Genomic DNA, 26,558 nt, shown 5'->3' with positions numbered 1-26,558 from the left:
TTGGTCCGATCCCGTCGATTGCTCCGTGCGGAAAATTACCGTCGATCGCCTGCGGGTAGGGAGCGCGTCGCTAGCGGCGTTCGAGTGCCCGACGACCAACGCAATAGAGCGGCAATACATTACCTGCTCCGCCGGTGCGACTACCCCCGGTCACCGCTGCTCCGTCTCCGCTCTGGTCTCCGGCATGCTTCAGTTCTTCTAGCCCGGCTGGAAGTTTAAACAGTAGAGGGCGCTCTACTGTTTAAACTTCCTGCCGGGCAGGAAGAAGTGAAGCATGCCGGGGCCGGAGACCAGAGCGGAGACGGAGCAGTGGTGACCGGGGTGAGTCGCGCCGGCGGAGCAGGTAATGTATGCGGGGGGGGAGCGGCGGCAGCACCACCACCACCACCACCACAACAGATTGTGAACGGTTTCAGGCTGAAATCTGTTTGCAGTAAAGGCAGCCATACAATCCCTCTCTGATCAGATTCGATCAGAGAGGGATCTGTCTGTTGGTCGAATATGATGGCAAATCGACCAGTGTGTGGCTACCTTAAGTCTATCTCTTGCTCCCCCCCCCCCCATCTCTTTCTCCTTCCCTCCTTATCTCTCTATCTCTCTCCCCCTTCTCTTCCTGCACACACACTCTCTATATCTCTCTCCCTCACCTTGATCTCTCTTCTCTCTCCTCTTTTCTCTTCATCTCGCCATCTCTCTCTCCATCACCCCCCTCTTTCCTCTCTCTCTCTCTCCCCCCTCACCCCCCTCTCTTTCTCCCCCTCTCCTCTTTCCTCTTTCTCTCCACCAACCTATATTTCTCTCTCTCTCTCTCTCTCTCCCCCTCACCCCCTTCCCCTCTTTCCTCTCTCCCTCTCCCCCTTACCCTTACCCTTACCCGCACCTCTCTTCCTCACCCCCATCTCACCTCTCTCCCTCACCCCTCTCTCTCCCCTCTTTCCTCTCTCTCTCCATCTCTCTGTTTTCGGCAGTTGGGCTGGGTAGAGATTTCCTCGTTGGCCGTTGCCAGGGAACTGCTGTTTTCTGGAAACACAGAAGATGGTTTATTTTCACATGAAGTATTAATGGCGAGAGCGTACAATCCGGGGAATCGGGAGAATGTGAGACGCTTCCAACGCTTTGCCAGAAAAAGCAACAAAGACGTCAGGAAAGCAACTGACGGGGCAACTCGCTGTGCTTGTCAGAGCTGGCCTCAGATTACTGCTGTGGCATCCTAATGCCGGAGGCAGAGCCCTGCGCAGGAGCAGACCGGGGACGGTGCCAGCGTGACCCCAGCCATTCGCTCGCCTCTGTGATTCAGAAGCTGGGCCCCGGACTGAGCATCAGGAAACTTTAAATTAGTCCATTTCCTGTCCTGACAGTTTTGCATCAGTTTTCTATCAGCTTTTGGCCCGGTTCACATCTGCGTTTTTTACGGAATGTAACCGGAACGTATGCTGTACAAACGGAACTAATGTGAATGGATCCAATGTTAACTTATTGGACCGTTTACATGCGTCCATGGTACGGATACGTTCCGTTCCCTGGACCAAAAAAATGCTGCAGGCCCTAATTTTCCGGACCGTTCTGCCCAGCAGAACGGAACCGGACAAGAGATTCTGCTGCATTGGGGCAATGGGAAACAAAATGTTTCTTCACACTAGTGGAGAAACGGACCGCTCCAGTGGGATGGGGGGATGTGGTGACGCAAACCTGTGCGGCGGGAGGGTGCAGCAGCCGCAGAGTGAGGGTGAACTGAGCCAAAATACATACCTGGAGGCCGGCGGTAGAGGCTTCCGTCGTCTTCTGCGTCATGTGACTAGTCACATGACGCGCTGTGTAATCACAGCACAGCCTTTGCCGCTGCCATTAGGTATGTATTTGGGTGAAAACCGATCCGATCCATCGGTGATCAGATCAGTTTTCACAATCCGTTTGCCAGTGTGCACAGAGCCATCCGGATCCGGTGAAGCGGAGACCGGATCAGCTCACCTGAGCAATATTTCTAATGTGAACCGGGCCTTAGGGCTCGTTTCCCTTTCTCGCTTTCAGCCGCACTTATGGAAACGCGATCACAGGGACATCAGACAGTGCATAGACTGCACTCTGTTTCCATACATGGGCTGCAAGTCACCACTGAATCGCAGCGCGTGGTTGCATGCGTTCTGGGCAATTTTGCCCGTGATCCCATTTATTATAATCAATGGGATCGCAAGCGCCACCCCCCGGGGAGTCACGTGCGTGCAGAGCTTCGCTGACGCACTGCTCCAGCGTTGCATAGTGGAAACGAGCCCTAACCTGACAGGATTGGAACGATGCAGCTTTATATGTGTGAACACACCCTTAGAAAACTGATACAAAACAGATGCAAAACTGACAGGACTGGACCGGAAATGTACACCTTTTGGCTAAGGTCACACTTGTCTATGCAGAAAACTGCATGTTTTTTTCATGTGTTTCCGGTTTTAATCAATATTCATATTTAAAATTGTTATATCACAGGCTGCGCCACTTATGCAAAGATTAAATGTAAACCATCACCAATGTCTCTACTACAAATAAGTTCTGTGACTTCCCTGTGGGAATATCCTAATCGCTGAAATAAGTAGAAAAAGTCCACTGCGCTCTCACTTGCAATCAATGTAACCTAGGGAGAAAACAGACTATACATTGCGTGATTCTGCCTTCAACAATGCACTCCTACAACACGACCCGTGCAAGTGTAAAACGTGCCCTCACTCGTGACACCACCACCGACATCAAAAAGGCTCACCGGATGCAAACCACCTCACTTTCCAGGTGGATCTCTTGCTCAGTATTATGGTTCACTAGGTCCCTTAGTGAATCATACCACATAGCAGATGCAAACTTGTTTTATTCTTCATAAAAAAAACTTCAGATAAAAACAATAAAAAAACTTCATTGCGCAGCATTCTATTACAAATTGCTTTACAACTGAGCTTCTCGCGCCAATCGCTTACTTACAGACTAAAAAGAAGTGGCATATCTTAGCGGTGATCCTAGGGCCCTCTTAAAGTGAACCTCCAGACTAAAAATCGACTCAGCAGCACTGAAAAGGCTTGGTGTTTCTTTAACAGTTTCACAGCATCAGAACTTTGTTTCTCTTTCACAAGCCTCATTTTTAGCTGCACAGAAGAAAACTGCCCTGGCATTTTTCCCCTGATGCTGTACAAAGCATGATGGAATTTCTGATGTTGTTCTCGTTCTGCTGTTTTGGTGCAATTTTTGTTGTTGTTTACATTTTGAATTTGACATTTGAAGCCTAGTGTGTGCAGCTGGGAGGGGTGATCAGGACACAGGACAGTTGGAACTGTGTCTCATGCTCCCTGCCTCCTCCTTTCAACCAAAAAGATGGCTGCCCCCATGACAAAGATGGCAGCCCCCATGAATCACAAACATTTGCCTGTTCTTTTAAAACGGGGTGGGTAAAAAATTATATTACCTATCTATTGTAATTAACATAACTAATGTAACTTGATGACAGTATGTTTGTTTAGGCTGAAGTTCCCCTTTAAGCTTGTGGATGGCTCCTGGGCGGCGTCCCACACTTTGAAAGTCCCCACACTGCTCCGGCACCCTTTCGCTCACCAGAGTGCATTGTTGAAGGCAGAATCACGCGATGTATAGTCTGTTTTCTCCCTAGGTTACATTGATTGCAAGTGAGAGCGCAGTGGACTTTTTCTACCAATATTCATATTTAACAAGTAAAAATAAATAACTTTCAATTTTTTTTCCTTATTTGGGCAAAAATGCATTTTTTCATCATAGAAAAACATTGCATGCAGGGCACATGCGTTCTTAAAGGATACCCGAAGTGACATGATGAGATAGACATGTGCATGTACAGTGCCCAGCACACAAATAACTAAGCTGTGTTCCTTTTTTTTCTTTCTCTGTCTGAAAGAGTTAAACATCAGGTATGTAAGTGGCTGACTCAGTCCTGACTCAGACAGGAAGTGGCTACAGTGTGACCCTCACTGATAAGAAACTCCAACTATAAAACACTTTCCTAGCAGGGAAGAGATAAAAAAAGGATCAATAGTTCATAGATTTTAGCTCTGGCATACTTCAATTAATGTGTCATTGAGCAAAAACAATAACAGTTACAACTTAAAAAGTAGATTTAAACATAAAACTGGGGAATATCCTAAAAATTCATTTTTAGGAGAAGGAAAGAGGAATTGTTTATTTCATTAGTTTATTTTGCTTTGGGTGTCCTTTAATACAGTATGCAGAAAGAAGAAACTTGTTGAGCGTTTTAAAAGCACATCTATAAACGCATACCAATGTGCTTTTTGTGCGGCCCACAGACTATCGTTATCTGCTTTTTTACATGCTTTTTCTAAAACGCATGCGATCCAAATAAGGGTGAACCAAACCATAGAACACTCATACAAAACAGGACAGGACTGGACACCTTTTATGTTAGCAGGGGCGTAACTAGGGAGTTCCTGTGAGTGCAGGGGGGCCCAGAGGTGCAAACTATACTAACCTTCCCTCTTGTACTCCAGATCATAGGTTTTTGTGGCTACACTTGTTATGGGTGTGGTTACACTCGTTTTGTGACCCTTGTAAGGTGGGCCCAAGGGATATGGGGGTCACCAAGGGGAGGCAAAGGAAGTACAGTGTTCTCCCCAGAAATTTCTTCCAGCCGGGTGACATGAAAAGGTAGCCGGGTGGGGCGAGATGAGAGAATGCAGGGCAGGTGCTTCTGTGCGCAACTCTGCTTACAGCAGAGAAGGAGGTGAGCTGATAACAGCCGGGTGCTCACCAAAACTAGCCGGGTGGAGCACCCGGCTAATAGATCCTGGGGAGAACACTGAAGTATTGTGAGCATGGAGGGGGGGGGGGCATGATTTGTAGTTGCACACTTGTATGTGTGAACCCAGCCTTACCAATGACACAAGGGCTGGAGTGGGAGGTGGTCACTGCGGGGCCTTAAAGAGGAACTCCAGTGAAGATAATGTAATAAAAAAAAAAGTGCTTCATTTTCACAATAATTTTGTATTAATAATTTAGTCAGTGTCTGTTCATTGTAAAATCTTTCCTTTCCCTGATTTACATTCTGACACTTACCACATGGTGACATTTTACTGCTGGCAGGTGATGTCACTGGAAGGAGATGCTGCTTGCTTTTTTTGGCAGTTGGAAACCGCAACAAGATTCACAGAGAGGACCACGGTTTCCTGTGGGAGGGGTTTCACCACAATATCAGCCATACAGCGCCCCCTGATGATCTGTTGGTGAAAAGGAATAGATTTCTCATGTAAAAGGGGGTATCAGCTACTGATTGGGATGAAGTTCAATTCTTGGTCACGGTTTCGCTTTCATTTCTTCTCTGTGCTGCTAAAATTCAGATTTATTTGCTGAGGTGGTCCCTGATGGACCCCCTGTGAGAGGACACCATGTGATCCATAAAATCTGGGCTAGAATGTTCCCCTAACTGTGGATGAATTGTTACTTTATCATCATTGTTTTAATCTAGCTAATGGGCGGCTCAGCTTTGGAAAAATGTAACCCCCTCAGCTGAACTATTGATCTGGCCGTTCTCGGCTGGTCCACAGTCCATCGTACGTCACAATAGCCCGCGAGAAGGCCTGAAAGGCAGCAGCGCGATCAATATTATCCGTACGTGAAAGCCTCTTCTGCAGCGCTCCACAACGAATTAAAAATAAAACCATGCGCGTGGGCCCGGAGCAGACGAATTTAGCTCCGTTTGACATCATATTTCACAATAACCGCTACGGAATTAGGATTTCAGCGATCGCAGCATAAACCCTCTTCAAAGGGGCCCTTCCCTGTGTATATATCCCGCCTGGAACTGTTTATGAATGGAGTTAAGAGGATCTGTTGCTAAAAATCACACTTTGTACAAGTGAAACGAGGGAGATCAGATTCATCAAATCGAGTTATTTGCAGCAGAAACTCCGAACGAACTCTAGTTGAGGTAGTAAAGAAACCCGTATAAGATCCATCAACATTTCTGTGCCATTTAGTGGTTTAAAGCAGATCTGAACTCAGAACTTCCTCTTTGCTCTAAAAGATAAGCAACAGCATAATAAAAGTAAAACATTTTTGTTACAGCTGATATAAATCTGCTGTGTGTCCACTTTCTTCTTTCATGGAAGCAGACATAGGGTTAGCATCCTGTGTTTACAAATTAGATGCTCTGCTGAGGCAGCCAGCTGACACAGCTGAGGGATCAAATTATACTTGTGATTAGTCACAGATGAGGGGAAATTAGACAGGCTAAACTCTCTAAATACATACAGGGTGCAGTTTTGTTTTCCTTCTGTCCTGTGCAAGAGTTCAGGTCTGCTTTGAGGGCCCGTTTCCACTATCGCGAATTCGCATGCGTTTTCTGCATGCAAATTCGCATAGGTGATACAAGTGGATGGGGCTGTTTCCACTTGTCAGTTTTTTTTGCGTTATTCTGTGCAGAAAAAAAATCTGCACTCTGAGCCATCAGAATTCACACACCGCATTGTGTGCAATTTGCATACAATGTATTTAATAGGAAATTTGCATGCGTTTTCACTATGCGAATTTTCCATGCGAATTTGCATACGTTTTTGCCTAAAATCAATGTAAAAGCACACAGGCACTGACATGGTTAAATTCGCATACATTCAAAACTATGCGAAAACCTACACGAATTTACGGTAAAATTTGCATCCACATGCGACTTTGCTTTCGCGTTTTCTGCGCCAAATTCGCAACGCACAAGTGGAAACGGGCCCTAAAGGACATGTCTATCTCATGATGTCACATGTCACTTCGGTTGTCCTTTAACCCCTTGAGCCTAACTGGACAAAAATTTTCATCCAGTTAGGCTGCGCGCACTCCCGCGGGTCGCGCGCGTTCCCGCGGGGCCCCCGTGCGTGCTCCCGCCAGTGGCCGTTAGCCCAGCGATCAATTAAAGGGATTGTAGATCCCTTTCATTGATCAGACCCCCCCCCCCCCCCCGGAGAAAAGCCGACAGCGTCTCTTCAGACGCTGCGACTTTTCTGAGCTTAAAAAAGTTCCTGGTCTTTTTTCGTCTTCCTTGGAGCGAGATCGATCGCTCCCAGGACTTTTTGACTGTGGCCATCTTGTGGCCAAATAGTAAAACTACACCCCAAACCACATTTTATTAAATAAATACATGTTTAAACATTTAAAATCCCCTGTTTACCTCCCACACCAAAAAATACCCACAAAAGTTTTAATAAAAAATAAAATAAAAAATTACAAAAAAAACAAAACATAAATAGTTACCTAAGGGTCTGAACTTTTTAAATATTCATGTCAAAGGAGTAAATCAATACGATTTATTAAATTATGGGCTTCTAAATAGTGATGGATGCAAATTTAAAAAATGCACCTTTATTTCCAAATTAAATATCGGCGCCATACATTGTGATAGGGACATAATTTAAATGGTGTAATACGCGGGAGAAATTGGTAAATAAAGTACATAGGTTTTAATTATGGTGGCATGTATTAATTTCAAACTATAATGGCCAAAAGCTGAGCAATAATGATTTTTTTCCATTTCTTTCTTAACATTCCTGTTAAAATGGATTTAGAATAAATTCATTCTCAGCAAAATGTATCACCCACAGAAAGCCTAACTGGGTGCGGAAAAAACAAGATATAGATCAATCCAATGTGATGAGTAGTGATAAAGTTATTGGCAAATGAATGGGAGGTGAAAGTTGCTCAGATGTAAAAAAAAAAAAATCTCAACCCTGTAGGCTGAAGTGGTTAAAACGTCATATTTATATATTTACCGTATTTATTGTACTTATAAAGCCCCAACATATTAGATCTGAGGGAGGCTGAGAGGTATGTAAATTAGCAGCTGTGAGATTGTAGTGGAGAGTGGCACCTACAGCTACAAGAGAATTTTTTTAAGCTGTGGTTTGCTTTTATATTTATAATTGCATTCCCCTCTCTGTCCATCCTAAACACTGGCATGGGTAAGGTCCTTGAGGACTGGAGTTCCACACCTGTGCTTTAATCACATATAAAACTGGCCATACATGTATCCATTTTTTTTTACTGCCATATTAGTAGGGATAGGCGTTCTTGGTGCCCTAAACTCCGCCTCTCAACAGACCACACCCCCAAGTAAAAATGTCCTCCGCTATAAACCATGCATCATGTCACTAACGGTCCTTAGACTCTTAGGAGGAAACTCTGGAGAAAAAGTTAAAAGGCAACTGAATTGAGAAGAATATGGAGGCTGCCATATTTATTTCCTGTTAAACAATACCAGTTGCCTGGCAGTCCTGCTGGTCTATTTGGCTGCAGTAGTGTCTGAAACAAACCTAGCATGCAGCTAATCTGGTTAGATCTGACAATGTCAGAAACACCTGACCTGCTGCATGCTTGTTCGGGGTCAATGGCTAAAAGTATTAGAGGTAGAGGATCAGCAGGACAGCCAGGCAACTGGTATTGCTTAACCACTTAAAGGGAACCAGAGACGGCCAGAGAGGGAAAATGAAAAAAGATTTTATACATACCTGGGACTTCTTCCAGCCCCATAAGCCTGGATCGCTCCCACGCTGCTGTCCTCTGCTTCCTCTATCGGCGGTACCGGGTCCCGTCACTTCCGGCGGACGCGGCCAAATGTCCGCATGCACAGGGGCTCCCTCCATACCATTACGCGTGCGGCTGCGCAGTAGGGAGCCACACGCGTACGGGTATGGAGGGAGCCCCTGTGACGCGGACATTTGGCCGCGTCCGCCGGAAGTGACGGGACCCGGTACCGCCGATAGAGGAAGCGGAGGATGGCGGCGTGGGAGCGGTCCGTGTGTATGGAGCTGGAGGAAGCCCCAGGTATGTATAATAGCTTTACTTTATGTCATCTCTGGTTCTCTTTAAGGATCACAGGCTTAACAGGGCTGTACAACTCGACACACAAGTGATTTACCCCACCCACCCTTTTCTGCCCACCAACAGAGCTTTCTGTTGGTGGGCTCTTATCACTGCTGCAGTCAGTTATTTTTTTTTTTTAATTTTCTTATCGTTTCTCATTTCCCCGATCCTTTCCCACCCGCCAGCCAATCAGTGATCGGCTCTCATAGACATCAGCCTATGAGAACCAAACACTTCCTGAGCCTCCAGAGGGGACAGCTGAGTGACACGGCCGTAGATCGCAGCGCTGTACAAAATGTTTCGGTGTCTAACAGTCTCCAAGCGTCAGAAGGAAATGGCAGCGCTTCCAAACAGACGCTGCACCTGAGTTGACTACTTGCACAAGTATGCAGAGGTCGAATAACGGACAGATTTACACACCTTGCACTCAAAACAGGTACAGTAAAAGGGGCGTTAGCTTCAGCATAAGTTGTGCACAAATTATCCCTAATAGACTCTCCTACAGCGGTGACATGCCCCCACAGGAGAGAAACGAACCACTAATCTAGCAGTGAAACATAACAAAAAGTGAAGCATGTTCAAACAGTGAAAATTGTCAAAAAAAAAGGGTTAAAACCTCAAACTAATGTAACAGTGAAGCATATTATACAGTGAAACATATCCAACAGTGAACCCTAGCTAGTCTCCTAGCGTCAATCGCTGCTGGGTGACTAATGGCGAAGCGTGCGATCTCCTGCAAAACCCCATCCCAGGACTTCACACCAATTGGCGTTGAGCGGTCCTAGGCTGCCGCTGCATCCACGCCAATTGGCGTGGAGCAGGCGTAAAGACGTTAAAAAGAAAAAAATATGGCAGCCACCATATACCTCTCACTTCAGTTGTACTTTAATTGCATATAGGCCATGATGTAGTATGAAGCAGGTTCTGTTCCATGTCTGGAGATGACGCGGGCGATCGTCATTGGCTGCCGGGCTTCGCCGCTCCCCAGTCGGGTTCCCATGTCTTGCTGTCTCGCCACATGTGACAGTCAGAAAGTTGTGAGCGACATGAAACCTGCTCGGGGCAGCCTCTCCCCGCTTCCTGTTTATCGTACGCTATCTGCCGGCCTTTTAATGTGGTTTTTCACGCGGCTCCCTGCGATTAGGATAATGTCTCGCAGGGTCCTTTTCCGTGGGATCCGAGGCAGCTGCGAGAAACGAGAGGGGACATTTCTGAGCTGCTTCCGTCTCTTTATTCTATGACTTTACTCCTCTCAAAAGACCACCATCGCAAAAAAAATGTAAAATACATTTATACATACTTTTTTTTCTAAGTTAAACGCGCTATAAATGACTTTTCTTCTATGCTGCTGGCACTTACTGTAAGTTGTACAAATTTGACAGGTTTTAGACTAGTCTATTTCCTCATGGGGGATTCTCCATATTTCCTTTGTTCTTTACAAAAACCCTCCCTGGAAAGGATCTATACGAAGATGCCAATTTCCTTCCCTACTCATTTGCACACTATTTTGACAGTTGGACTAAAACAATTTCTTTAGAGCTTTGAAATAAAAAAACAAAAACAAATAAAAAAAAACTTGAGAATCCCTCATGAGGAATTGGACTTCTATAAAGTGGATCTGTCAGATTTTTGCTGCCTACTGGGTGACAGCGACATCTGTCTACCGTTATCTGGGTGCCACTGTGTATACTTTTAGCACAGCACAGTGATAATTTCTGGTGTAAACCAGACTGTGGAATGTTTGCTTTGCTCCCTGCAGGTAGTTACTCTGCTCGAGTCCCTCTGATGCATTCAGACGATCGATCGGGAGATATTGGCCGGGCTTCTTATCTGTAGGTTTGCCCAGGGTGGCGCTGGGATCCGTGTGTCAGACATGATGTCAGATGCACAAAGTTCATTCCTTCCGGAACAATTATCCAGTTAACTCACCAGGACTCTCGTCAAGTATGGATTAAAAGACAATCCCAAGAAGTCTTTTTGGATTGGTCATTTACCATGAATGCATTTTTTATTTGTCTAATGCCAAATGTCTGTAAAACTGCTCACCAGTAATGACCCCCAGCGAGTATTAAGTTCTGTTTTGCAAAACAATCTGTGTGTTGGTGGGTGCAAGCTGCAGCTAAGAGAGTTAATTCAAATCAAATCTAGCTTTATTGGCATGACCAAGCTTCAATACAGGCATTGCTAAAGCAGGGGGAATGAGGTACATGGGATGGGATGGGGTGGGGATGCAGTGAGTTAGCAGTTCGTGGACATTTGGGGGGGGGAGTTTACAGTTCATTTATGCTCCTCTCAGTCTGTGGCATGCTGTGACATAGTGTGCAGCGATTGTCACTGTGGATTTCTCACCTTTGTCACTGCTTATGGTCATTGCACTGCACACTGCTGTCTATCTCTCCGATACTCCCGCCTTCACAGCTAGAAGACAGAAGTGTCAGGAAGATGGGAGAGCAGCGTGCAGCGCATCGGTGAGAGGTGGTAACACAGGTGTGTTAACACTTCACCAACACTGATTTTCATAGCCGCTTGCTCATATGTACTACCCGTTTATCCAGCTCAAGGTATATCCAAATGCATAGAACATACTTTCAGCTGAACAGCTTTTTGTATTCTACTAGATTTTTCCACCCATCTTTAGGACTCATTCACACAGAGTAACACACTTCTGACAATGAGGTGCAAATCTCTAAAGAATAGTAAAACCACAATGGGCTCTATTTACACTCATTTTCCGCATGCGGAAATGCACTTGCGGTAAATTCCCGACTGAAAAAAGACCATCTTGACATTTACAAAATTTTACGCATGTTTATTTACTGCATTGTTTACCCGCATGCGTAAAAAGTGCAGTAAAAGTCCGCAAAAGTCGGTAATTCCCGGAAAAAAATATTTCTGACTTAACTACCGATTTTATATCACCTACTAGTACTTGGTGATAGATTTCGCTTCCCATTGACTTAAAAAGACTGTGAAGCGAGTCTGAAAGCCTTTCATTACTGTAAAGCACTATAGATGCTAAACAGCCGCATCCCCGTGGCAAAACGAGGGGTTTATACTCTCGAAATCCCCTCTGCAAACTTCCTGATGAGGCAGAGCTTATGGCTGCAGCTCTGCCTCTTAGCGCGTCAATCCAGGCTGATCGCCGCCTCTCCCCGCCCCTCTGTCTTCCTTCACTGATAGGGGCGGGAAGAGGTGGAGATCCGTGCGGCGATTGACGCACATGGAGGCGGAGCTGCAGCCCATAGCTCTGCCTCCAACAGCAGCAAATTCCACGACCAAGAAAATCGTGGATGTAGAGGGAATTTGGGGGTTATAAACCCCTTGTTTTGCCGCGGGGATGCGGCGGATTAGCACTATCTAGAGTGCTTTACAGTAATGACATGCTTTCAGACTCGCTTCGGAGTCTGGAGCCTTGACTGCTGTGTTTGCTGGACTTTAATTTTTTTTAATTTTTTTTTACACTCTTTTTATGCCACTTTTTTTACGCATTGTTCCCGCATGCAGAAACATGCAGAGATTTTTAGTGAATGTGGAAAATATGCAGTAATTATCACTGGCGGTAATATAGCGGTCAAAAATCTCTTACCGCATGTGTGATTGTGAATAGAGCCCATTGTAGGTAAAGAATAGACCAATTCTAAAGGTGCATAAACACATCAGATTATAGTCTTTGGAAAATGAAAGATCACAGACCAATCTTACCACCCTTCATGTAGTATGAGAGCCATACTCTACACAGTCTTTTCTATGGAGCTGAACTCCCCATCAGACAGAAATCTTTGCAAAATTCTGCACACACAGATGCTGTACAGACACAAAAGATCAGTATCTGCAAAAGATCTGTTCCTGCAAAATTCATTCATAGTCTATGATATCTGCAGATCCTCATACACACCTTGTTTAACTGACATTCATGTGCAGATCAGACAATCATCTGCAGATCTGAAAATCCATCCTGGTGGATCTGATCTGCTGATGAATGTCTGTTAAACAAGGTGTGTATGAGGATCTGCAGATCTCATAGACTATTAATGCATTTTGCAGGAATGGATCTTTGGCAGGAACAGATCTTTTGCAGATACTGATCTTTTGTGTCTGTACAGCATCTGTGTGTGCAGCATCTTGCAAAGATTTCTATCTGATGGGGAGTTCAGCTCCATAGAATAGACTGTGTAGAGTATGGCTCTCATACTACATGGAAGGGGGTAAGATTGGTCTGTGATCTTTCATTTTCAAAAGACTATGGTCTGATGTGTGTATGTGGCAAGGAACCTCAACGCTGGTGAATTGGTCCAGTTCAAAATCACTTCAGTCCATTCTTGCAGCCAAATACGATTTTGCACTACTGTGAGTTCCAGCTGCCTGTAAGTGGGTTGAGTGCGGAGGTTAAATGATTGCTTGATAGTGAGACCCATTTTCCTTCTCCTCAATGGTGTAGATTACTTGAAATCTCACTTGCTTGAACCACAATAGATTTGGCCAATTTTGACAGCCTGGTCCCCGCCACACAGCCTTTGTTTTCTCTTTTATGCAGCTGAGATCGTCGTTATCGTCTTGTTTTTTCGCACGCCCAGATGTGTATAAGTGGCGTCAGCGTCCTAAAAGAACGGCAGAGATCGCGGGAGCCAGCCGGCGCTGTTACACAGAGACATCCAGCCAAGGGTTCGCTTCCAGCCCAGCCAAGAAATGCGGCGTTTATGCAAACTTCCGTAGCTCCGTAAGCCGCCACCAACCTCTCGCTGGAGACTTTAATCCGCAGAATTTGCTGCATCAAACAAGGGGGGATTAAATGTGTTGTCATAACTTGTTTTGGTTTGCTATCACGGTTGTGAGGGTGAATCGCACTTGCCAGTGTTCTAGGAGAGCAGGGGAAGGTTCTAGATGCCCGGAGGCCAAGGAGTCTAACCACTAACCTGCAGGGCAAATTACAGCGGTTTTTGGTTCACTTTTTTCCCCTTAATCTACAAGCCTTATTTTTTTTTCTTTACTCTCTGAAAATCATTTACGTCGAAGCAAACTCTTCATCCAACGTACAGCCATGAAGCTCCTCTTGCTAAGCATGCTGGGCCTTCCGTTTAGAAGCCAACACTTTCTGGAGAAACTCCATCGGGCCATACACACCCTGGATTAATGTTAGCGCATACACAATGAGTCTTTGCTTAAGCAACATTATCCCGGCAAAAAGAAACAAGTCTTTTAAGCCAGGGCTTTTCAACCTGTGGTACGCGTACCACCAGTGGTACTTTGCTGTTGACCAGGTGGTACACTCAAAGTTTTCTTGCCACTAAATTGCCCATCTGCCACTTGTCCTGGTCCCATTCTGCCTTCGCTACCCCTCGCTCACTCCTTGCTGTACTGCCCTACGGCTTACTTTAGACCTCAGATCAGCGGTGAGGAGACAGCCAGGCCAATGGTGCACAGTGGCGGTGGGTATTCTTGAAATACAGGAAGTGACATCTCTGCTCACTTCCTGTGGTTGAAGTGTATGTGCTATCACTGTGCACCGTTCGCCTGGCTGTCTCTTTACTGTGGCACTCCAGCACAGCACAGACCCCCGAAGATCTTGTCAGCGTGAGCGCATGCACAGTAGCGGCTCTCCCCTCAGGCTCCGGTGAAAACAGCCGAGCCTGATCAGGTCAGATCTACTGAGCAAGCACACTGTTGGTACTTGAAATTTTTCAGGCGATAAAAGTGGTGCAATTAGTGAAAAGGTTGAAAAGCCCTGTTTTAAGCGACATTGTCCACACTAGGGATGGTCCATGAGATGCAAATAATGGCAAGTTGATGCAGCGTTATGCAAACATCATTTTTGTTTTATGTCATTTGGCTTCCTTTTTTTTTTTTTTTACAACGATTGATGTTCTATAAGCCGATATCTGTCGTTCATTAGATGTTTCAAACTACTTAAATCTGGGGTATGTACAAGGTTTAAAACGAAAGTGAACTTGAGTCTTCTTTGCTCAGCTGGGAAAGTGTGTGTGTGATGGGGGGAGGTGATGTTATTGATTGTACCCAGCTTGCATGTCATTTACATTAGATTTGCATGCAAGCAAAATGATGTGCGTCTCATTGGCTAGCTTTGTTTTACGCCTTGAGGGGAAATAACAGTTTGTCCACACAGGATCTGCGCACAACTGGAGACGGGGATTTGGGATTCTGAGATACTTTTAGTTTTCCTTGCCGATCGCAAAAAAAACCCCAAACCTGTAAAATACATATGTGTAGAGGCAGGGCCGGTTCTCTCATGAAGCAAGGTGGAACACTTGCATCAGGTGCAGAGATTACAGTGCGGCATGTTTGTACTGTGTGTTTACACTAACAGCATGCAGTCAGAGTAAGAGGAGAAGCAAGATGAGAGAGAGGTGAAGAGGTCATCATTGGGGAAAAGCAGCTTGTTGTGCTGTGTGAGGAGTCTGACAGTGAGTGAGGAGGGGGGAGGCAGGAGAGCAGCAGTGTTTCATTTGACCTGCACAGCAGAAGGGGGGAGGTGGCACTGGTGTCCTGATTGAGGAGTAATGGAGGACGACCATCTGGCTGAAGATGAGCAGTTTTTGTAACTGACTCACAGCCAGCCAGTGTTTTATTGTTTTGTTATGTGAGAGCATTAAATGAATCAGAGTTAATTGTCAGGTACTGTGCAAACATTCCAAATGGGGGGGGGGGGGGGGGGGCACATCTTTACAAGTTTGCCTCATGCAGCAAAAAGTATAGAACTGGCCCTGTGTAGAGGACAACTATCATGAAAAATGTTCCATATATCCTTGAATAGACAGTAAGTCAAACTCGTGTATAAGTCGAATCCAATATTTAACCCTCTTAAGCTGGAATTTTTTATTGACTCAAGTATAAGTCTACCCAGAAAAGTTAGTGGCTGCACTTGGGGCTCAGGAGGGGTTAATGACTGCACTGCATACAGTATTGCAGCCATTAACCCCGCCTGGCCTGTAAGTGCAGCCAATACCTCCTCCAGGCCCCAAGTGTAGCAATGATTCACTCCCCTTCCTGCAGCCCAGTATTTGCCTCCTGCCCCTTTCCTTGTAAATTGTTGTGGCCAGGACTTTCACACCTGTGTTTTCTTGGCATTTCCTTTTTCTAGAGTGTCACTATTGCTGCAAATGGGAGAGTCTCTATTAGTACACACATTACTCAGTGTTGCCTGTGACTCGTGTATAAGTCGACCCCCATACTTTAATTCAGTGAGTCAGACCTACAGTTTTAGACTTATAGTCGAGTATATACAATATATAATTTAACATGCGTGCACATAAATGTACATTTCTCCTAGAGTATAATGCTCTATAAATTATTTTCCTATGATGTTGCTGTCACTTATAGTAGTTAGTGTAAATCTGACAAATGTTGTACTAGTCCATCTCCTCATGGGGGATTCTCAGTATTTCCTTTATTCTTTACAAAAGCAATCCCTGGAAACTCATCTGCACGCTATTTGACTGAGCAACTGCAGTTCAGTAGGTGCTTTAGTTAATTAAGATATCCCTGAGACGCTTCCATGAGGAGATGGACTAGTCCAAAACCTGTCCGATTTTCACTGCCTACTGTGTGAGAACGAGGTAAGAAAAAGTAATTTATAAAGCATTTTACCTTGAGAGATATCTAAAAAAAATTGTATGCATTTTTTTGAGTGATAGTTGTCCCTTTAAAGTGGACCTGAACTCTTGCACAGGACAGAAGGAAAACTTAGAGAAATGCATCCTGTGTGTATTTAGAGACTCTAGCCTGTCTTATTCCCCCTCATCGATGACTTGTCACAAGTGTAATTTGATCTCTCAGCTGTGTCCGCTGGCTGCCTCAACAGAGCAGCTAATTTGTAAACACAGGATGTTAACCCCATGTCTGCTTCCATGAAAGCAGGAAGGAGACAAACTACAGATTTATTGTAGGATTTGTATCAGTTGTAACAAATAAATGTTTTTTCTTTAAAGGTTATTATGCTGTTACTTATTTTTTAGAGCAGAGGGTTCAGATCCGCTTTAACACCTAACCAAGTGGTGAACTGGTTACAAAGAAACGTAACTTGGATCTTTCTACCGGGCTTAGAAAATCCATTCTGTCTGCAGGCGGAGGGACAGGAAGGCCATTTGTAAGGATATAGGTTTACAGATTGGCGGTGAACTGTGACCTGCCCGCATTTTAACGAAAGCGGAGTCGCACCTTAAAAGCAGATGCCGGATTAGCGGTTATTTATCCAGATCTCCGGAGCTCCTGCTTTTCCTCCTCTGACACTGAGCAGAGCTGGAGTAGCGGAAGGGGAGAGCGGACCACCCCCCCCCCCCCCCCCCCCCCTCTCCAGATCCAGGCTTGCATAATATGGAGAGTCTCTGACTCACCGCTGACCGGCATTCTATCCCATTTTCTGCACGAAGGACTTGCTAAGCATAGTGGCCAAATTCTTCATCCCCGAGCGCATATTTCTGTGTAGTGTCAGCTGCAACCCTCCCGTTACTGGCGGCAGCCTCCCGCGGACACTCCGCAGGGTGGAGGAACTACAGGTCCCAGGCTGGCAGGGGCGTAGCATTAGGGGGTGCAGAGGTTGCGACCGCATCGGGGCCCTTGAGCCAGAGGGGCCCTCCCTTAGCTGCAGTATTAGCTGTCTATTGGCCCTGTGCTCGTAATAATCACTTCTATAGATACTTTGAATAGTGGTAATCATTAACAAACTGTTCCCCATCCCCTTCTTGCACCTTTGACACTGTAGTTGCCATTGGCAGGTTTTGGTGCGCCGTATCAACTGTTATGTATAGAGTGCTTGGGGGGCCCCAATGTAAAACTTGCATCGGGGCCCACAGCTCCTTAGCTACGCCACTGCAGCCTGGGAAGGGGGAACCTAAAGAGGAGGTACATCTGGTTAATTTATCTGCAAGGGTGTTTCGATCTAGGCATACACTAAGGTCTCTTTAACATTAGCTAATGCAAAGGACTCGCACCTGCACAGTAGAGCGGATACGATCGGGCATGGCTGTTTTCACCATAACCCGAACAAAGAGCCGTTAGTGCGCCTGCGCAGGATCGCGGTAGGGGGGGGGCCTGCAGCGCTGGATTGCCAGGACACCGGAGGACAGGAAGAGCCTTGTTAGGATTCAGAAGCTTCCCCCCCCTCCTGAGGTACATATATCCCCAACGGACAATATTTGTCAGAACTGAAATATACCAGTTGCTGTCAGTTATATGTCAGGAGCTGTCAGTTACAACTGAATGTGCAAGGTAATGTCCATGTTTCCCAATGGCTCAAGTGGGTGATATCTCAGTTAAACAGTATGGGGTAATGGACATTTTTAAAATGGTTGACGGAGAATTCCATTGATCACAGTGGACAAACGGGACGCAGGAGAGGAGAAAGAGATTGAGGAGTAGATTAAGTGTAGCACCGCCTTCCATGATAACTAGACTGATAATCTTCGCTGCAATCCTTTTAATAAGCTGTGGGATGCAGACAAACTTGCTGCGCTCTGCAGACAGCCTAATAATTCCCGGCAGTAAATTCCTGGCAAGACCTGACTGGGAATTATTAGTCTGCACAGAAATGTGGGGCGTCGGCACAGGTGTGTGTGTCCCCAATACCCCTACAGACGTGCGCTGCCTTACGCCTGGAAGCCACTAGTAGTGCTTTTCTGAGCGCTTTGTGATTTGAACAGCTCTTGCTAATGTTATGCTCTGGGTGTGATCCGACTACAGCAATGTGATTTTATAAAAATCTCCCATAGCATTGCATTAGCAAGAGCTCTTCAAATCGCTAGCACTTAGAAAAAGCTGCTATTGGGTTTGAGCCCTTACACTGCCTATGGGCCTGTTTCCACTACACACAGATTGGATGCAGAAAAACGGACTCCAATGAATGCCTATGGGCCTGTTTCCACTAAACGCGATTTTTCTGATGCAGATTTTCCCCTAGGCATTCATTGGAGTCAGTTTTTCTGCATCCAATCTTCATGTAGTGGAAACAGGCCCTATCTGTGGTGATGTTAGTAACTCGCCTGAAGGACAGCTGGGGAGTCCTTATTTTTTGGTTGTTTACTACATTGACCGACTTATTACACACGGATGGAAAGTACAGAAAAGTAAGGAACCCCTGTCCCTGCAGGCTCCTAACTTGTGGAATAATTGGGTCAGTGTAGTAAGCTTCACAAAAGTATGGAATCCCTGACACCCCTACAGGGTAATAAGTCAGTATTCCCTCTCCTTTCACACTTAATAGGGATTTTGCTTAGATGGTGGATTTTGCTTCTATTCTAAAATATGAGTTCATCACAACCATTCACAACCATTATTTACAATTTGATAGTATTTCTGTTCTCCCATACTTGGTGTTTACAGTGTTTTTAGCTCGTTGGTGGTGGGATAATAATGAGTGGAAGGAGTCTTAATAGATGTAGAAGCAGTTGGGGAAGTTTGGGATCAGCACACACTGCAGGTAGTTTACTGTAAAGGTGACTTGGCAGCCGATCGACCATCCGATTCGATTAATTAATATAATTGAATCGGATGAAAATCAATGCTGCCAACAGCATGCCTGGTGGATGATGCAACCAATTTCGGCTTGAAGTTGGTCGCATGTATCGATCGTAATGGTGTGCGATATCGAGATGAGCTGCAACCTCGACGGAACCCCCACTGCGCTGTCCTCACTAATGTTCAGTGTGCACCGTACGTGTGTATTTTACCTGTCAGTATCCGCCGCTGGATCCCAACTCCGCCCTCTGTCCACATACACGTACACCTTGTGGTTGCCGATGTATACGTGGGCACATGGGTGACGTCACACACGTGCCCACATTACCTTGGCAACCACATGGAGCACGTGTATGTGGACAGAGCAGACATCGACAGGTAAAGACTGCACGCATGGGGCGCAGGGGGTCACATTTAAAGTGAACTAAACATCTACTCAGCAGGACTGAAAAGGCTTGGTGTTTCTTTAACAGTTTCACACCATCAGAACTTTGTTTTTCTTACCCAAGCCTCACGTTAAGCTGCACAGAAGAAAACTGCCCGGGCATTTTTCCCCTGATGCTGTGCAAAGCATGATGGGATTTCTGATGATGTTGTTCTCCTCCTTCTGCTGTTTTGGTGTAAAAACATTTTTTCTTTTTATATTGAATTTGAGATTTTAAGCCTAGTGCGCAGCTGGGAGGGGTGATCAGGACACAGGACAGTTGGAACTGTCTCATGCTCTCTGAAAAAGATGGCTGCCCCCATGAAATCACAAACCTTTGCCTGTTCTTTTAAAACAGGGTGGGTAAGAGATTATATTACCTATCTATTTTAATTAACATCACTAATGTAACTCAATGACAGTATGTTTGTTTAGGCTGAAATTCCCGTTTAACACTAACACTAAGGGGGACATCGGCCTGAGGCGGCGGATGTGGCATCACAAGGCCAATTGCTGAGGGGTTTCATTCTAAAATCGATCAGGAATTGGCCTGCGGTTTATAAGCTGCATAATGTCAGTAATTTTGCTGTAAGTCGCGGTTCACATTTGTTTCCAGTGTCCCAGCCCTGTCTGTGGGTGGGGCCGCCATGCTCGAGGGGGTAGATGGCAGGGAGGGGGGTCGGACCCGCCCTCCCTCACTTGGGACCCCCCCCCCCCTTTCCCTGCTCCCCCTCCAGCGGTTTATGAGCTGTATAATGTCAGTAATTTTGATGTTAGGCTCGGTTCACATTTGTTTTAAAAACGTATCCGTGGCTCTGTTTTTAGGCCCGGACCAAAACCGGAGCCATGGATACAAATGTTAAAAATAGCGGCCGTCTTCACCCACTTCAAAAACGCACCCGGGGGATCCGCTTTTAAAAACTGAACGGAGGGTCTGGAATTGCAGGGTTTTCACGGACCCTGGAGACACGCAGGGGTAGTGAGAACCAATGTAAAAGTTGATCTCCCTCTACACAGACAGCATTGGACACAGAAATGGATCCGTTTCCAGTGTCCCAGCCCTGTCTGTGGGTGGGGAGGGGGCCGCCATACTGGAGGGGGTAGAAACTGGATAGACCAGCACCCAAATGGGGACAGACGTGTGCTAAAGTGGAGAGACCCAGTAGCCAGAAAGACCCAGAGAGAGAGCCTGATACAGCTTGAGGAAGGACCTTGTCCGAAACAGCGTCTGTCGCTGTTATGGCCATCTCTTTGTCTTTTTAAACAATAAAAGAAAAAGAGCTATATATTACTGACGTGGTGCTGTGGACTCTTCATGTTATACTGGAGGGGGTAGCAGGCAGGAAGGGAGGCAGCGGGCACAGTGGCGGGGAGGGGGGTCAACTCCCCCCCCCCTCTCCTGGGTGCCCTCTTCCCCACTCCCCCACCAGCTAGTTTCTTTTAAAATCAATCGGGCAGTGGGGAACTCGCTCACTTCCTTGCTTTCCACGGCTCACCTCATCATTTCCTGCAATGCCGCCCTCTGTACTTCAGTGGGCAGCATTGCAGGAAGTGACACGGCAAGCGGTGGAACAAGGAAGTGAGTGAGTTCCCCGCTCGCTGCCGGATTGATTTTTAAAGAAACTAGCTGGAGGGGGAGCACGGAAGGGGGCACCCAGCTTTGCACGCTGCCTCCCTTCCTGGCTGCTACCTCCTCCAGCATGGCGGCCCCCTCCCCACCCACAGACAGGGCTGGGAAACGCAAACGGATCTGAAATGTATGCTGCAAAAGGGCAGCACGGATCAGTTTGCGTTCCGGTTTTAGAAAACCGGAGCCCGGACCACAGATTGTGTTCTGCAACTGTGCCTAGTGTGGACTGAGCCTAATAGTCATTAAATGGCTGATCTCTCCTGTCTGCTGGTGATATCTGTGCTCCAGTCCTTGTGCTGAGAGATGTCGCCCTTCTGATAGTCGTAGGCTCCAGGAGGGATCTCTGGTGCTCAGGGCCGGGCCGAGGCAGAGGTGAGAGAGGCTCCAGCCTCAGGGCGCAGTGTAGGAGGGGGCGCACAACTCACTCAGCTATCATTCCCCTATTGTGTTTGAAGCAGAGAGAAATAAGAAAAGATGATACATGGCAGTGACTGCAAGCCAGATAACTAGAGATTAAGGTGTTGGGGGCTCTGGGTATGCCTCTTAAGCAGGCCATACATGGTACCATTTTTTCATACAATCTTACCATTTCTATGTAATATAAGGGAACTGCCTAAATTATCCTTTCAGCATTTTCACTTAATTTAACCTTATACTACATAGAAATGGTAAGATTGTATGAAAAAATTGTACCATGTATGGCCACCATTAGTCTGTAATAGCAATCGGTGTGTGACGGCTGGGGTGGCAGGGATGGAGGGGCGCACTTTGGTGTCTCAGCCTTGGGTGCTGGAGGACCTTGTCCCTGCTCTGCTGGTGCTCCTAGAGAGAGTTTTTCAGCATTTCTGTACATTCCTTGCCAGTCCGGGAGGCTGGGAAATGCCATTTCAAGCTTTTCTTCTAAACAAATTAAAATGTTTGTGTAGTAGAATCGGCCTCCCCTGAGATCTCTCTTCAGCTGTTGATTTAGGATGCGGTTCCCATTCGCTCTGCGACTCTGCGCTAAAAATACAAGTTGTAGCAGTACCAGCGATTGGGTCCATCCGGGAGACTGTGCGTCTCCCGTCTGCTCTGCCTCCATCCAAACCATTTACCGGCTCAGAATGCGGTTCAGGAAGGAATCCCCATTCTGTCCTGCAGGACTGGTTCAGATGATCAGCAAGGCTGCAAAGCGGGGTTTTCAAAAAATAGGGCGCAGGGTAGTTGTTGGCAACATTTTGTACGGTTACTAACCAAAAATACTATTTTATTTACATAGTTACATAGTTACATAGTTATTTTGGTTGAAAAAAGACATACGTCCATCGAGTTCAACCAGTATAAAGTACATTATATTACAGTAAAGTACAGTATTAGTCTTGCTAAACTTATATGCCATTCCTTAAAGAGGACCTGTAGTGAAAATAACATAATTAATAAAATTGATTCTTTTTTAGAATATTAATTTTTATAGATTCAGTCAGTGTTTGCCCACTGTAAAATCTTTCCTCTCCCCGATTTACATTCTGAAATATATCACTGTTGCTGACATCTTTAGTCCTGCCAGGTGATCTCAACGGAATGTTCGTCACTGAGAGTTATATGCACAGAGGGAGATATTGCTTGCTTGGCGGTTGGGAAAAGTAGTTATTTCCCACAATGAGGTTCACAGACAGGAAACTGTCAGGACCATGGTCATGACATCACACTGTGGGAGGGATTTCACCACAATATCAGCCAAACAGACCCCTCTGATGATCTGTTTCAGAAAAGGTAACGATTTATCGTGGGAAAGGGGGTATCAGCTACTGATTGGGATGAAGTTCAGTTCTGGGTAAATTTCCTCTTTAAAGAGGAACTTCAGCCTAAACAAACATACTGTCACTAAGTTACATTAGTTATGTTAATTAAAATAGATAGGTAATATAATCTCTTACCCACCCTGTTTTAAAAGAACAGGCAAATGTTTGTGATTTCATGAGGGCAGCCATCTTTTTCATGGGGGCTGCCATCTTTTTGGTTGAAAGGAGGTTACAGGGAGCAGGAGACACAGTTCCAACTATCCTGTGTCCTGATTACCCCTCCCAGCTGCGCACGCTAGGCCTCAAATCTCAAATTCACAATTAATAAAAAAAACAAATTTGCACCAAAACAGCTGAACGAGAACAACAATATCAGAAATTCCATCATGCTTTGCACAGCATTAGGGGAAAATGCCCGGGCAGTTTTCTTCTGAGCAGCTAAAAATGAGGCTTGGGTAAGAAAAACAAAGTTCTGATGCTCTGACACTGTTAAAGAAACACCAATCCTTTTCAGTGCTGCTGAGTAGATTTTTAGTCTGGAGGTTCACTGTAAGGTGTTAATATCCCAGCCAATAACTTATTTGGGTAGACAGGCGATATCAGCATAGAGGTGGCCACACACGATAAAAATGATCCAATTTTACGGCAATTTCAATAAAAACGATCGGTTGTACAGATGGGGGGCTTGGAACCCACTACAGATGGTTGATCGCAGTTGCAATCAGTCAGAGTTTTTGCTGGTATTTTTGAAAGAGATTTCAGCAGCGATCCCTGGAGTTATGATGTAGCCATTTTATTTTAGTGCTAGTAATTGCAAAAGTGATTGCTATTAGCGATTTAAAGTGGATCCGAGATGAAGTTTTACACATTGCATAATTGTGTTCCTTTCCTATTGTTTATAGGGCATTCCTCAAGACAAATACTTTTTTGTTTTAATACTCTAATTCCCTATAAACTAAATAAGCCTCACCCACAGTTTTCAGAGAGCCTTGGCAGTAGCAAGGGCTCATGGGAGCTCAGTCTGGGCAGGAGGAGGGGGAGGTGTTACTAGCCATTGAATTCAGAGGCAGAGGGGAGGAGGTGGGATTAGGTTTTTTTGAGTCTGAGTGCTGATTGTGCATATAAGCCTGCCTCTGTGTAATGTTTACAAACATGGCTGCTGTCATTGTATCACAGAAAGACATAATCATATTCTATTAAAGCTGTTTGCAGCTAGATTTGCTGTGTAAACTATCTAAACTTTAGATAAGATATATAGACAAGTTACTTGTTATAGTTAGTTTTTCATCTCAGATCCGCTTTAAGTTTTTAAGATCAGCAATGGATTTGGGGTAACCTGGTGGTTCTTATTTATTACAATCACTGCAAAATCGCTTTGATTTTGATATGTATAGCGATTGCAAATCAATTTTGCGGCGATCCTATAACATAGAATCATGATCGCTAGAAAAACGGTGCAGGCATAGTGATTTTTGGAATCACTGATTTTTAAAAGCGCTAAGTTTATTTGAATGATGATGTGTGAATACTGCACACCGGCCAAGTGCACGGTATCTGAATTGATTTGCCGGTTGAATCAGGCAGAATATCTGATACCTGGCGCTCGACATTGTCATTTGTCAATTAGCTAAATTTTTTTTGTAATGATGGTTGTTGTCCAGATGCTGAGATCTGTCGTTCGTTGGACCTTTCAAAGGACATTTATCTGGCATGTGTACAAGACTTTAGATCTGATTCAATAGCACACACCTGCTCTTGGACCACTGGAATGGTATAGAGCAGGGGTAGGGAACCTATGGCTCGGAGCCAGATGTGGCTCTTGTGATGGCTGCATCTGGCTCACATACAAATCAGTAGGAGTTGATTCACTAAATTACACTGCTCAAGCAGCACAGCTTAGTGTGGCAGCGCAAGTAACATTTTTAAAGTAGGCACGCTACTGCTGTATGCAATGCTAACTTACTCGTGATACCCCAAAAAGAACGGCTTCTCCAATTGTCCCACTCTGGACCCTGTCAGGTCCAGTGACTGTAAGATGAGATCCCTGCACTTTGATTGGCCAAATAGGCTTTCTGTCACTTGACAGGCAGCCTATTTGGCCAAAGTACGGGGATCTCGTCCTACAAAGTGAATCAACCCCCAAGTCAGCTAGCTAATTGTACAAGCTGTTAGTAGGTATTTCTCCTGTCTGGCTCTCTGGGAAATTCCTGATGTTGCTGAAACCCAAGAGAAGCTGCAGACGTGTCTGACACTTCCACTGCCCGGAGGATCAACTGTGTACACATCACCATGGCAACAGGGACGTGAGCCCTCTGCTGCGCATACGCACTGTCCCAGTTGGAAAAATATTGTATGGCTCTCACGGAGGGGTGGGGGGGGCGGGGGAAGCTGCTCCTTGTATTAGCCATTCACCAGGGGACGTTGTTGGCTTATTTGTGGTTATATTTCCAATGCCACGTTCAGTATTCCTATCAGAGGGTCACAAATCCTCACTGCCTCTTTCTCCTTTCAGCTTAATCTCTCCAAGCCGATTGAGGAGCAGGGGCCGCTGGACCTCATCATTCACAAGCTGACCGATGTCATCCTGGAGGCAGACCAGAATGAGAGCGAGTCCGTGCAGCTGGTGCAGAGGTTCCAGGTGAGAGAGATTTATACTTCTTATTACTGGGCCATTCTTTAATAAAGCACACCATATCCAGAATTTCCCCAGTAAGGGTTTACTTGGAGCAAACAAACAGTCTTACACGTTTCGTGGCTAGAGGCCGCTTCTTCAGAGGCATATGAAATCTTACATGCGATGGGATCCAGAAGACACTTATGGCCTATACTCGTGCGCGTGTTGTGGTGACAGGTCGCCCGTGAGTATGCAGCGTTGCACGGGCGCGCACCCCGAACTGTCGCCCGTCGCTGATGTCGCCAGGCGATTGAACCGCTCAATCGCCTGGCGACAGTTGCCGCCGCAACTCCGCCGCAACTGTCGCTAGTCCGCGTGAGTACGCGGACTAGCGACAGCAACATACATAAAGGAATACGGAGCTTCCGGCGGAGGGAGGAGGAACGTCGGCAACAACTTCCGTCGCACCGCTGGTCCCTCTTCCGCGTGTGTACGTGGAGGGACCTGGCGAGGAGCTGTCGCCGGCCTGTCGCGCACATGCTCTCGTGTGCTGGCGACAGGCCAAAAAGTAGTCCGTAAATATGGGCCATAAGTCCTGAGGTGCAGTTGCTTGTCTCCGTTACCAGCATCACAGTAATTTAAATCACTTGTGTCTTCTGAATCTGATTGTGTGTACCATTGCCTCTGAAGAAGCGGCCTCCAGCCGCGAAACACATTGCAGGTAATCTGTGAACTCTGTAACTCTGCGTACTGGTAAGGTTGTTGCCTTTGATGTGGGATTTG

The 26,558-nt window shown here is 45.9% G+C and overlaps 1 protein-coding gene across 1 annotated transcript in view; it reads left to right on the top strand.

Moving 5' to 3' along the window:
* ITPK1 (inositol-tetrakisphosphate 1-kinase) overlaps positions 1-26,558 on the top strand; it is a 208,147-nt gene that overhangs the window by 81,268 nt on the left and 100,321 nt on the right. The window contains exon 4 of the mRNA XM_068254616.1: positions 25,674-25,799. Coding sequence (XP_068110717.1) covers positions 25,674-25,799 — 126 coding nt within the window. The remainder of the gene's footprint in view (positions 1-25,673; positions 25,800-26,558) is intronic.

The sequence above is a fragment of the Hyperolius riggenbachi genome, chromosome 9 (assembly GCF_040937935.1).
Source record: "Hyperolius riggenbachi isolate aHypRig1 chromosome 9, aHypRig1.pri, whole genome shotgun sequence".
Lineage (NCBI taxonomy): Eukaryota > Metazoa > Chordata > Amphibia > Anura > Hyperoliidae > Hyperolius > Hyperolius riggenbachi.
Note: the sequence above shows the minus strand (reverse complement) of the source record. Positions and strands in the feature narration are given on the sequence as shown.